Raw genomic sequence first — 13,927 nt, 5'->3', positions numbered from 1 at the left:
TGCTTCCTGGACTTGGGTGGCTATTTCCTTTCCCATGTTAGGGAAGTTTTCGACTGTAATCTCTTCAAATATTTTCTCTGGTCCTTTCTCTCTCTCTTCTCCTTCTGGGACCTCTATAATGTGAATGTTGTTGCGTTTAATGTTGTCCCAGATGTCTCTTAGGCTGTCTTCATTTCTTTTCATTCTTTTTGCTTTAGTCTGTTCCGCAGCAGTGAATTCCACCATTCTGTCTTCCAGGTCACTTATCTGTTCTTCTGCCTCAGTTATTCTGCTATTGATTCCTTCTAGTATAGTTTTCATTTCAGTTATCGTATTGGTCATCTCTGTTTGTTTGTTCTTTAATTCTTCTAGGTCTTTGTTAAACATTTCTTGCATCTTCTCGATCTTTGCCTCCATTCTTTTTCCAAGGTTCTGGATCATCTTCACTATCATTATTCTGAATTCTTTTTCTGGAAGGTTGCCTACCTCCACTTCATTTAGTTGTTTTTCTGGGGTTTTATCTTGTTCCTTCATCTGGTACATAGCCCTCTGCCTTTTCATCTTGTCTATCTTTCTGTGAATGTGGTTCTTGTTCCCCAGGCTGCAGGATTGTAGTTCTTCTTGTTTCTGCTGCCTGCCCTCTGGTGGATGAGTCTGTCTAAGAGGGTTGTGCACGTTTCGTGATGGGAGAGACTGGTGGTGGGTAGAGCTGACTGTTGCTCTGGTGGGCAGAGCTTAGTAAAACTTTAATCCAATTGAATGCTGATGGGTGGGGCTGGGTTCCCTCCCTGTTGGTGTTTGGCCTGAGGCAACCCAACACTGGAGCCTACCTGGGCTCTTTGGTGGGGCTAATGGCAGACTCTGGGAGGGCTCACGCCAAGGAGTACTTCCCAGAACGTCTGCTGCCAGTGTCCTTTTCCTCATGGTGAGCCACAGCCACCCCCCGCCTCTGGTTGGAGACCCTCCAACACTAGCAGGCAGGTCTGGTTCAGTCTCCCTTGGGGTCAGTGCTCCTTCCCCTGGGTCCCGATGCACACACTACTTCGTGTGTGCCCTCCAAGAGTGGAGTGTCTGTTTCCCCCAGTCCTGTCGAAGTCCTGCAATCAAATCCCACTAGGCTTCAAAGTCTGATTCTCTAGGAATTCCTCCTCCTGTTGCCGGACGCCCAGGTTGGGAAGCCTGACGTGGGGCTCAGAACCTTCATTCCAGTGGGTGGACTTCTCTGGTATAAGTGTTCTCCAGTCTGTGAGTCACTCACCCAGCAGTTATGGGATTTGATTTTACTGTGATTGCGCCCTTCCTACCGTCTCATTGTGGCTTCTCCTTTGTCTTTGGATGTGGGGTATCTTTTTTGGTGAGTTCCAGTGTCTTCCTGTCAATGACTGTCCAGCAGCTAGTTGTGATTCTGGTGTTCTCGCAAGAGGGGGTGAGAGCACGTCCTTCTACTCCGCCATCTTGGTTCAGGCTCCCTGGACATTCTTTTTTAAGTATTCTTTTTCATTATGATTTATCCCAAGAGATTGGATATAGTTCCCTGTGCTATACAGTAGGACCTTGTTGTTTATCCATTCTAAATGTAATAATTTGCATCTACCAACCCCAGACTCCCTGTCCATCCCTCTCCCTCCCCACCTCCCGCTTGGCAACCACAAGTCTGATCTCTATGTCTGTGGATCTGTTTCTGTTTTGTAGATAGGTTCATTTGTGCCATATTTTAGATTCCACATATAATATCATATGGTATTTGTCTTTCTCTTTCTGACTTATTTCACTTAGTATGATCACCTCTAGTTGCATCCATGCTGCTGCAATGGCATTATTTTGTTATTTTTTATGGCTGAGTAGTATTCCATGGTATATAGGTACCACATTTTCTTTATCCATTCATCTGTTGATGGGCATTTAGGTTGCTTCCATGTCTTGGCTATTGTGAATTGTGCTGCTGTGAACATAGGGGTGCATGTGTTTTTTTATTTTTTAGAGTAGTTTCAGGTTCACAGCAAAACTGAGTGGAAGACACAGAGATTTCCCATTTACTCCCTGCCCCCACACATGCATAGCCTCCCCTGTTATCGACATCCCCCACCTGCGTGGCAGATTTGTTACAATCAAGGACATATACAATGACCTATACACTGACACATTATCACGCTAGTGCCCATTTTTTACTTGAAATGTCATTAAACATTTTCCATGTCATTACATGATCACAGTGATTGTTTCTGATGGTTGCCTAGTATTCCACTGAGCACCCTGCCCTGACACCAGCAAGCTTAGAAGGGAAGCCTTCCTGCCTTCTGGAAAGGAGCACAGTTTGCTGTTGGAGATTAGGACCCACCCAGTTAAGAACTAACATTTGGGACATTAGAAGCAGTCAGGAGGAGCTTCTCTTCCTAGAGCATGTTTTGGCTGTAAAATTCTTCAAACATAGGTGTCATCATCTTCACATGATAAAAAGGAAAAGAAAAAGGCGCTAAGCGGTAGCAAACCTCCTCCTGCACTCCAAGTTTCTGCTCTGTGCTCTGTGTACACAGTTGCATTGAATCCTCCTGGATGGATCCATAATTACCTACTTCCTGCAGACAAGGAAGCTGAAGTCAAGAGAGAAGATGGTTTGAGTTTACTGAGCGTGTTAGTGATAGAGTCAATATTTAAATGTAGGCTTGTTATACTCTAGATACCCCACCTTTGCCGTTTCTCCTGGTGCTCCACCAAGGAAATATGTTGACATTTGTAAGACCGTGAGTTAAGTCTACAGCAGATCCTGGTTGTGGTTTCTCTTCCTAGATTTCATTAAGTAGAAAGGAGAACAGGAAGGCTAGAAATAATTTTCCCCTCTTTTGTATGTTAACTAAAATGATCGCCCCTGCCAATTAGTTGTGGACTAGTCAATAAGCACTTACTGGGACTTCCCTGGTGGCACAGTGGTTAAGAGTCCGCCTGCCAATGCAGGGGACATGGGTTCGAGCCCTGGTCTGGGAAGATCCCACATGCCGCGGAGCAACTAAGCCCGCGTGCCACAACTACTGAAGCCTGCACGCCTAGAGCCCGTGCTTTGCAACAAGAGAAGCCACCACAATGAGAAGCCCGCGTACTGCAACGAAGAGTAGCCCCTGCTCGACGCAACTAGAGAAAATCCACATGCAGCAATGAAGACCCAATGCAATCAAAAATTTTAAAAATTAAAAAAAAAAAAAGCACTTACTGAGGACAGAGGCAGAGGAACTGTGGGTGATGATCCAGGCCTGAGGTCAGACTGCCTGTGCTCTCCCCTTCTCTGGATCCTGTGTTCCTTACCTCTATCACAGTAATAGTATTTGTACTTGTCACATAAGTGAGGATCACACAAGAGAAGTCATTGACACCTGTTATTGTTAATGTGGTTGTGGTGCTGTCGCTATCGACCTGGTGATGGTGGTAATGGTGGTATTGATGTGTTGACACAGTTGTGGATGTTGTTGACATTGTTGCTGTTGACTTTATTAACTTGCTACCATTACTGACTTTGGTGTTGACTTGCTGACATTGTTGTTGACTTGTTATTGGCTTGTGGGTGCTGTTGTTGTCACTAAGACCTGTATTTCCTTCTTTCTTCCTCACAAGGTGGCTCATGTGGTCCTCAAAGCTCATGCCAGGGCTTGGCACCACTACAACAGCCAACATCGCCCACAGCAGCAGGGGCGGGTGGGCATTGTGCTGAACTCAGACTGGGCAGAGCCCCTGTCCCCAGAGAGGCCTGAGGACCGGAGAGCCTCTGAACGCTTCCTGCACTTCATGCTGGGCTGGTTTGCACACCCCATCTTTGTGGATGGAGACTACCCGGCTGCCCTGAGAGCCCAGATCCAACAGATGAACAAACAGTGCCCCACTCCTGTGGCCCAGCTCCCTAAGTTCACCGAGGCAGAGAAGCAGCTCCTGAAGGGCTCCGCTGACTTTCTGGGTCTGTCCCATTACACTTCCCGCCTCATCAGCAAGGCCCAAGGAGATACCTGCATCCCCAGCTATGATACCATTGGAGGCTTCTCCCAACACGTGGACCCTGCATGGCCCCAGACCGAATCCCCTTGGATTCGTGTGGTACCCTGGGGTATAAGGAGGCTGTTGCAGTTTGTATCCTTGGAATACACAAGAGGCAAAGTTCCAATCTACCTGGCTGGGAATGGCATGCCCATAGGGGAAAGTGAAGATCTCATCAATGATTCCTTGAGAATTGACTACTTCAATCAATATATCAATGAGGTGCTCAAGGGTAAGAACGTGGATATGCTGGTGATTGGAACGTGGGTGGTATTTCATCAAGTCTTCAGAGTTTTGTTTTAAGGGACAAAGACATTCTCCCAAGGAAATGAAGCCAAAAAGTAGTATTTGTAGTAATAGTGTGAGTGCTTCATATCAGCCTCCTAACTCTCCCTCAAAGACCTCAAGCCTTTACTTTCATATTCCTAGTCCCTACAGTGCTCCCTTCTACCCTCTGCCTGTCTGAGTCCTATCCATCCATCAAGCCTCATCATCTTTTAACGCATTTAGGTAACAAATATTTATCGAGTGCCCATTACATGTCAGACATTGTGCAAGACAGTAGGGGTACAATACTGAACCAACGCCATCTTTTCCCAGAGGGGACTCAGAGTCTACAGAGGGGCGCAGACAGAAAAGTGCAATATATGGTGATGATGGCATTACAGGGTGGCATGAGGACACTCAGGGTGGGACTCCAGCCCATTAAATCTTCCCTCATCGCTCCAGCCTTGCCTGATCTTCATTTCCTTTAATGGGGTATAAAATCTACATTCCACATCATTCACTTTGGTCCACTTAACCTATATCTACAGTCTCATTTTTACCTTATATGTCTTTTTATTTCAAGTAAAAAGGAGCGGCAAATAGGTTTCATCTTGTACGTCAGTCCTAATCAACTGATAGTGGCTAGTTGTCTGCCTAGAGGGCTGTGTTGAGAAGATTTTGAGGCCTTGTCTAGAATCAAAGAGAAAGAGTTAAAAAGTGATCCCTGCCCTGGGCACTGCAGTAAGGAATGGAGACCTACATCCCACTGTTGGTGAGGTCAGACACCCTCACTTCACCTGTACTCTCCTCAGTATCAAGGAATCCCTTTAAGACATTATCTCAAGTGATCTTTGAAACAGCCTTGTTCAGTAAATAGGGGCAGATATTATCTTCATGGGACAACTGTGAAAACCGATGCTCTGAGAGATTAAATGATATGCCCAGACATCCAGTGCGTGGAGCCATAGGCCCTTCTGTTTCTGGCTCAGCTCTTCCTTCTGCCCACTAACCGATGAGGCTTTTATTAATCTTTATGTTCCCAGAGCCTAGCACAGCCTGGGATAAAGTAGGTGCTTACTAAATTATTGAGTGAATGAGCAATGTTACCTACCTCTTACACAATCATCCACAGCTATTGCTCTGATTCCTGGTTGACTCACTAGAACATTTTTAATTCTTTCACAGTTATGGAGGCCAGAAGTCCAAAATCAAGACGTCACTAGGAACACTTTCCATCCAAAGGCTCCAAGGGAGAATCCTTCCTTGCCTCTTCCAGCTTCTGGTGGCTCTAGGCCTTCCTTGGCTGTGGCTGCATGACTCCAATCTCTGCCTTCATCTTCACATGGCCTTCTCCCCTACGTCACTTATGATGATGCTTGTCATTGAATTTAGGACCCACCTTGATTAATCCAGGATGGTCTCATTTTGAGATCCTTAACTTAGTGAATTATATTTGCAAAACCCCTTTTGCCAAATAAGGTTACATCAGTAGTACCAGGAGTCAGCACTTGGATATACCTTTTTGGGGACCACCATTCAAGCCACTGAATCAGAGAATACATTTTTTTAGGCTTTATTTCTCCTTTTAAAAACGGAATGCGTGATTATTTCATGTCAATATTACTAAACATAAAGAAGAAAAAACAAAAGCACATTTTTAAAAGATTAAATGATTTATGTATTCTGTATTAAACCAAGGAGTCCTGACACTAGCAGATGGGGCACTTTTTCTTTATTATTCATTTTAAGGTAGGGACACACCTTTGGATTGAGACTTATGGCCATAGATGTGGCCTGATGTTTTGTGTGGGTCTTATGGATTTTCCTTTTACTTGTTATGAGGAGGAAAAAGGGTTAAAATTTTGGGGGTAACCCAGGTCACCTCCCGAACTTTCACGTTGAAAGGAAAACCTTTCAAAAGTAACATCAGCCCTTTGCAACTCTGTCATCATTTCAGACCCCAACCGATCCTTGCTTAACAAACACCCTTACTTCTTGCCAGCTCCAATCCTAATTCTCGACAAACAATTTATGTAACCTTGCAGTTTTTGTCTTTATAAGCCTCCCGCATTTTATAGCGGAACACAATTCAAGTGCTTCTTGACTCTGTGTCTCCCGGGCTGCAGTGCTAACAAACCCCAAATAGACACCTCTATTTTAAAAATAATAAAAATAAAAAGCAACATCAGTAACAGACTTTAAAACAATCCCAATTTTGGTTTTCTCCACAGCTGTCAAGGAGGACTCAGTGGATGTTCAATCTTACATTGCTCGTTCCCTCATCGACGGCTTCGAAGGCCCCTCTGGGTACAGCCAGAGGTTTGGGCTGTACCATGTCAACTTCAACGACAGCAGCAGGCCAAGGACTCCCAGGAAATCTGCCTACTTTTTCACCAGCATGATTGAAAAGAACGGTTTCCTCACCAAGGTAGTAAAAAGACTGCCACCAGCCAGTAAAGCAAACGTCCCCCGGAAAATCAGAGCCTTCACATTTCCATCCGAGGTGCCCTCCAAGGCTAAAGTAGTCTGGGAAAAGTTCTCCAACCAACCCAAGTTTGAAAGAGATTTGTTCTACCACGGCACATTCCGGGATGACTTCCTGTGGGGCGTGTCCTCGTCAGCCTATCAGATTGAAGGAGCTTGGGATGCTGATGGCAAAGGCCCCAGCATCTGGGATAATTTTACCCACACACCAGGGAGCAACGTGAAAGACAGTGCCACTGGAGACATAGCCTGTGACAGCTATAACCATCTGGATGCTGATCTGAATATGCTTCGAGCTTTGAAGGTGAAGGCCTATCGCTTCTCCATCTCCTGGTCTCGGATTTTCCCGACTGGAAGAAACACTTCTGTCAACACACGTGGTGTTGATTATTACAACAGGCTGATTGATGGCTTGGTGGCAAGCAGCATCTCTCCCATGGTGACACTGTTCCACTGGGACCTGCCCCAGGCCCTCCAGGATATTGGAGGCTGGGAGAATCCTTCCTTGATTGAGTTGTTTAACAGCTATGCAGACTTTTGTTTCCAGACCTTTGGTGACAGAGTCAAGTTCTGGATGACTTTTAACGACCCCACATACCAGGCATGGTTGGGGTATGGCTCAGGGGAATTTCCCCCAAACGTGAACGACCCAGGCTGGGGACCTTACAGGATTGGCCATGCAATCATCAAAGCTCATGCCAGAGTCTATCACACTTACGATGAGAAGTACAGGCAAGAGCAGAAGGGGGTCATCTCTTTGAGCCTTGGTGCACACTGGGCAGAGCCCCAGTCGCCTGGGGTCCCCAGGGATGTGGAGGCAGCTGACCGAATGCTGCAGTTCTCACTGGGCTGGTTTGCCCACCCCATCTTCCGAAACGGAGACTATCCCGATGCCATGAAGTGGAAAGTGGGGAACAGGAGTGAACTGCAGCACTTAGCCACCTCCCGCCTGCCCAGCTTCACTGAGGAAGAGAAGAGGTACATCTCAGCTACAGCCGACGTGTTCTGCCTCAACACCTACTCCTCCAGAATCGTGCGGCATGCAATACCGAGGTTAAACCCGCCCTCCTATGAAGATGACCGGGAGCTGACCGAGCGGGAGGACTCTTCCTGGCCCTCCACAGCAACGAACAGAGCTGCGTCCTGGGGGATGCGAAGACTGCTCAACTGGATCAAGGAGGAGTATGGGGGCGTCCCCATTTACATCACTGAAAACGGAGCAGGGCTGAAAGATCCAAAAGTGGAAGATACCAATAGGATATTTTACCACAAAACCTATATCAATGAAGCTTTGAAAGGTACGTGAGTGTTCATGTCCCCCTTACAAAATCTCCCAACATCCACATGTCATGTGCCTGAAATGGTTTGGCAGAGTGGATTACACACCATCAACAGGTCTCTCTTTTATACCCTAATTCCATAATTCTTTCCCGGTCTGGGGTTACATATCCCTTTGGGAATCTGAAAAAAGCAATGGTCTTCTCCCCAAATGTACACACAGGGTCCCACAGGAGTATTGTCATGGGTCCATTCATTCATTATTGAGCAATTACTATGTGACAAGTTCTATTCTAAGTGCTGGGAACACAGCAGTGAACAAAATAAACAACTTTCTGCTGACATGGAGCTTATATTCTGGTGGGTTCCATGCACCCTAGAGCAATCAACTCTTCTCTAATTCACATTTCTGTATTTAACTTCTAAAGTAGGCTGAGACTCTTGAATTTCAGACATGTCCCTTTACCCCAACAAAAGAATTTGATTTTGCAAAGGTCAGTCATTAATACTTGCTATGGGGGCATCAGTGTTGACAAAAAGAAAGAGACAAGATGATCTATCAGGGCACACATTACTTGTGTGCACAAGTTAGTGGTTTAGGACTGCCTGCAGTGAGGAGTCCTCCTGGTGTAAAGCTCTCCTCTGCTGTCTGTGAATGTTCCCAGCTTACAGGCTCGATGGTGTGGACCTTCGAGGATATGCTGCATGGTCCCTGATGGACAGCTTTGAGTGGCTAAATGGCTACACGGTCAAGTTCGGACTGTACAGTGTTGATTTCAGTAACGTGAACAGGCCTCGCACAGCAAGAGCCTCTGCCAGGTACTACACGGAGGTCATCATCAGTAACGGCATGCCACTGCCCAAGGAGGACGAGTTTCTATATGGACAGTTTCCCAAGGGCTTCAGCTGGAGTGTGGCTACCGCTTCATATCAGGTGAGGAGTTCAGGGCAATTCACCATCTACAGCAAACCTACTATGTGCCAGCCTCTGGGGTCAGGGCTGGAGAGGGCAGGTGGGAGCAGTGGATTTTTATAGACCTGTGGGAGGGAAGTACGGGTACCTTGCGGGGGAGTCTGGGAGGCCCTTTTCCCAGACAGCTTGGCTTCTTCACATCCCCAAATTCAGGCGGGCCATCACAGTTACAAGGGCTGTGCTGAGATGGGTGTTAGCAGGCCAGATGGAGCAGGTGGAGCCTGGAAGAAATACTTAGGCAAAGAAATGCAAATATGAAGATTCTCAGCTGGACGCCTTTATTTCTCACCTAGTTTCTTCCCAGCAGACAGTTCGATCAAAATGGCTATCACATGGGCCTGGGCGTTTTCTGATGTCCTAATAACATCATACCTCTACCTTATTCATGCTAAATGAAGCTCACTAATACAGAAAATATGAGGATTTACTTTTCCTCAGAAAAAAAAGAAAGATAAAAAACAAAGAGTGACTTGCCTGGGCATTTAGGGGTGTGACCCTGCTTTACATCTTCTGCCTCCATTTATTTTCTTTGATACAGGAGTAGGGGTTTGTATTCTCAGTGTGGAACCTGGGTGGGGTGAGTGGTCTGAGCTGACTTGACTCTGGGTTGCTCAGCCCTTGGATTTTTTCTAGGTGACCATAGCTGCTGAAAATGTTTCTGAGGAAGGTGAGGGTAGCTACCCCCAGACTACCAGACTACCAAGGTATAATGAAGTCTCAGACCAAATTCTGCCATATCCAGACATATGTTAACTAAGCACACAAACAGAAACTATTCATGTATCCTATTCCATGGCCTGGAGAAAACCTCAGCTCTTGGTCCTCTTCGGTGCTCTGGTCAACACTGTACATGAAAGGTTCACTTGAGGAAATGCCAAGATTTCAGAGACAGGATCCTGTTGCTCCAGGGAGACAGAATCTTCTGTAGCAGGGTTTCTCCAGCTGGGTCTGATTGACATTTGGGGCTGGATAGTTCTTTGTTGTGGGCCTGTCCTGTGCACATGTAGGATGTTTAGCAGCAAACCTGGCCTTTACCCACTAGATGCCAGTAGACTCCTCCCCCAGCTGTAACAACTAAAAATGTCTCCAGACATTGCTAAGTGTCTCCTCAGAGACAAAATAGTCCCTGGGTGAGAACCACTGCCCCACAGGTTTATAGCTGGACTTATTTATTCTAGGGCTAGGGTTAGGGACTTATTCTAGGGCACAGGTTGCAGGCCTGAATCAGTTATTACTATGATAGTTGACAAATGGTGATTTTCTGAGTTCATCATTGCTTTTATATTTATTAGGTGGCATTCAAAAGAAAGGTCAAGCTTTGTCTTTTCTCCTACTTATTTACATTTTACTTATATGTAAATATATGTTGATATATATCATCAGTATGGCCTCGTGAAGTCCTGTTTTTTTTCTAGTGGGTTATACTTTTGCTGCTATTATGTATGCATATGCGTAAATCGTCCATTTTTTGCCTGGTGGGTTGTCCTTTAGCTGGATCCTGTGTCCTTTTGACATGGCCCATCACTCTTTGAGCACTCTCTTAATTCTTTCTGGTGCAGCAAGATGTTCCAGGCTCATCTTGTATCTTTTCTGCCCCAGCCCTGTAATCAGCCATTTCTCTAATGAGGCCTGGTTCCTTTTATGGGATAAGGGCATTTAGAAACCAAGATCTGGGTGCTAGGTGTGCTCACTGCTACTGGGGTGTCATTACTTCTAGGCCCTCTCAGTGGACAGAGCTAGGAAATGCATGTGTACACACACACACACACACACACACACATCTATGTGCATATATATCTAGTTCTACATCCACCAAAATCTTTAAGTATGTTAAAAAACACACTGATACCTCCAATTGCAATCCAACTCTACAGGGTTAATGCTGGCCTTCCCACTTTTCATATTTGTATCTCTTTTCTCCAATGATGAGAAATCTAGTTCCTAATATCTTCAACATAGTCACTAATTTTCTTAGTCCCTCTGCATTAACTAGTCTCCCAACCACCAAGCCATCTCCTCTACCCAGATGGACCACACAGGGTGCATTCCCGCTGACTTAGGGCCTGCCACTCTCAGAGGGGCTGTGCAGGCCAAGCCTGGACATGTATTCTTGCTGAGAATGCCAGCACTACCTTAGCTGCAGCCAATCACAGAGTATCACACTATATATGCTGAAGCGTTTTAAAGTAAATTATAGAAATTACACCTTTCAGACTACCTAAGCCCATAGGTAGGCGTTTGCCCAGTGGCTTGTGGTCAGTTTATAGGTTAGGTGGGAGGAGGAAAAGGAGGCACAGAAACAGTGATACACATCCTGATTAGAAACTCTGCCTCTACATCTGGCATCATTGGGATTTGTTTGGCTGTGACTGGGGTTGAGGCATGTGGAATTGTTCATTCAAACTTTGAGTGAGCACCCACCATACTCCAGACACTGCTGCATTGACTGCTGGGCCACCAAGATGAAAGATGCAGTGCCTAGACCTCAGTCTTGTAGGAAGAAAGCCAGTTAGCAAGCGCATAGTTGTGCAGTGCAGCATGACAGCGCCGTGACGTTCAGAAAGTATGTACAGGAAGCTGTAGGAGTTCAGAAATCGGGGGGTGGCAGAGAAGGTGATGCCAACTTATGTCCTGACTCAGGACTCACCCACTGACTGGGAAGGGCTTGACTACATGACTTGCTTAGACCATGTCTTGTCATCTTGAGATTGAAGGTGCGTGGAGAGCGGATGGCAAAGGGCTCAGTATTTGGGACACGTTTTCTCACACACCACTGAGGGTTGGGAATGATGACACTGGAGACGTGGCCTGTGACAGTTATCACAAGATTGCCGAGGATGTGGTCGCCCTGCAGAACCTGGGTGTGACCCACTATCGCTTTTCCATCTCTTGGACTCGCATCCTCCCTGACGGAACTACCAAATACATCAATGAAGCGGGCCTGAACTACTACATGCGGCTCATCGAGACGCTGCAGGCCGCCAGCATCCAGCCCCAGGTGAGATGGGGCCCTGACTGGGCCTTGGCCAAGTCCCCTGGGAGCCAGCTGGGCTGGAGAGCACATTTCTTGTGTGAAACAATGCTGTTTTCAAATTTAATTTTTGATTGATCAGTAAAGATTTTCCTTCTGCCCCTGACCTCTAGCCATCTGTTTCCCTCCTTACAGGTGACCAAGTTTGCTGGGTTCTCATGTCCTTTTGTGTATGTGACCAGTAGGCATGTGTATATGTGTATGTATATGCCTTTTCCCCTCTTTTTTCCTAATGGTATGATACATACAGTTTGATACTTGCTTTTTTTAAAATTTTTTATCTTATTTATTTGGTTGTGCCAGGTCTTAGTTGCGGCAGGCGGGCTCCTTAGTTGTGGCAGTGGGCTTCTTAGTTGCAGCTCACAGCCTCTTTAGTTGTGGCCGGTGGGCTCCTTAGTTGTGGCACGCATGTGGGATCTAGTTCCCTGACCAGGGATCGAACCCTGGCCCCCTGCATTGGGAGCGCGAAGTCTTAACCGCTGTGCCACCAGGGAAGTCCCAGTACTTGCTTTTGTTTAACAATAGTTCTTACAATACAGATATTTCCATATCCGTACATAGTTTCCTCATTTGTTGTTTTTTTGTTTTTTGTTTTAGTTATGTGGTAATTGTACCTTACTTCTCTAATCACTTCCCTATTAATGGACACTCTTCCCTGTGATGTTTCCCCTCTTTTGCCATTATAACCAACACTACAATGAGTAACCATAGATACATAATTACACTAGGGTGGAAGTTTATCTGTAGGATATGGTTCTAGGAGCAGAACTGCTAAGGCAAAAGTGCACATGTTTTTAAGCCATGAGTTGTTATGAATAATAATACAGAAGCTCACTTGTGGGCTTCTTTGCTGTCACCAAATCTTTTACATTTTACTTGGGAGCCTAAGAATACTCCTTTTCCCCTGGGCCATTTACGATAAAGGGCTGGAGGGCACTAGTTCTATGATACTGTGTGTTTCCTCTGCTGTATTGACTGGAGATTATGAACTGCAGCCAGAGCATATTCTCCACACTAAAACCCCCCCACTCCCCGCCCCCAAAGCAGAGATTTTTACAAATAAAAGTGCTACCTGGACTTCTCACACTGCTAACACTGCAGGAACAAATCATCCATGCAGCGTTTATTACAGTGCGTGTGAGCACTATCTGTGATGAAGAGGGGAGGACCAGTGGCTACCCTGCACGAGCCCAAGATCTGGGGGGAAATGAGCTCCATTACACATAACAATTCAGAACATCAGAAAGAACACAACTCAGGGCTAAATGATTTTGTAGTCCTTATTTTTTTAAATAGATTTAAAATTTTTTATTTATTTATTTATTTTTGGCCATGCCACGTGTCATGCAGGATCTTAGTTTCCTGACCAGGGATCAAACCCAGCGTCTTGGCAGCAAGAGCATGGAGTCCTAACCACTGGACCTCCAGGGAATTCCCTGTAGTTCTTAAGGGCATTGAGACACCGCAGAAAAGAAAAGTGCTGTGGCCAGAAAAAGCTTCAAGGAGGTGTGGGTCTTGAAGAAAGAGGACAGTCTGGGTGGGTGGGTGGGCAGGGGAAGGGCATTTCAGGCAAAGGGAGAGACTGGGTCTGAGCTGAAGATGGTTGGCAGCCCAGTGGAGACTGAGGACAGTGGAGACCCCCGGCGTGGCCAAGATGGGGTGTGTCAGGAGCATCAAGGGAAGACCTGGAGAGAGGAAAGGCTACCACATGGACATGGCCATAGGGGCCCCTCTCCAGCAAAGGGTTCCCAGGTCCTTAGAAAGAACCTCCAGACATATTAGATGTCCACGGGGATGCCCCTTTACAAGCAAAATGCCTCAGAGCCTCAGACTCTCAGTGCAATCTATCCCAGAGGTTCTGAAGCTCTAGCATTTCTGATCCTTGACTACAACCATAG

At 46.1% G+C, this 13,927-nt stretch overlaps 1 protein-coding gene across 2 annotated transcripts in view; it reads left to right on the top strand.

The window, feature by feature from the left end:
* Positions 1-13,927, top strand: part of LCT (lactase) — a 54,889-nt gene that overhangs the window by 25,790 nt on the left and 15,172 nt on the right. For both annotated transcript variants that reach the window (XM_036857244.1, XM_036857243.1), the window contains exons 7-10: positions 3,583-4,228; positions 6,495-8,045; positions 8,691-8,959; positions 11,706-11,996. In XM_036857244.1, the coding sequence (XP_036713139.1) occupies positions 3,583-4,228; positions 6,495-8,045; positions 8,691-8,959; positions 11,706-11,996 (2,757 nt within the window). The remainder of the gene's footprint in view (positions 1-3,582; positions 4,229-6,494; positions 8,046-8,690; positions 8,960-11,705; positions 11,997-13,927) is intronic.

The sequence above is a fragment of the Balaenoptera musculus genome, chromosome 7 (assembly GCF_009873245.2).
Source record: "Balaenoptera musculus isolate JJ_BM4_2016_0621 chromosome 7, mBalMus1.pri.v3, whole genome shotgun sequence".
Lineage (NCBI taxonomy): Eukaryota > Metazoa > Chordata > Mammalia > Artiodactyla > Balaenopteridae > Balaenoptera > Balaenoptera musculus.
Note: the sequence above shows the minus strand (reverse complement) of the source record. Positions and strands in the feature narration are given on the sequence as shown.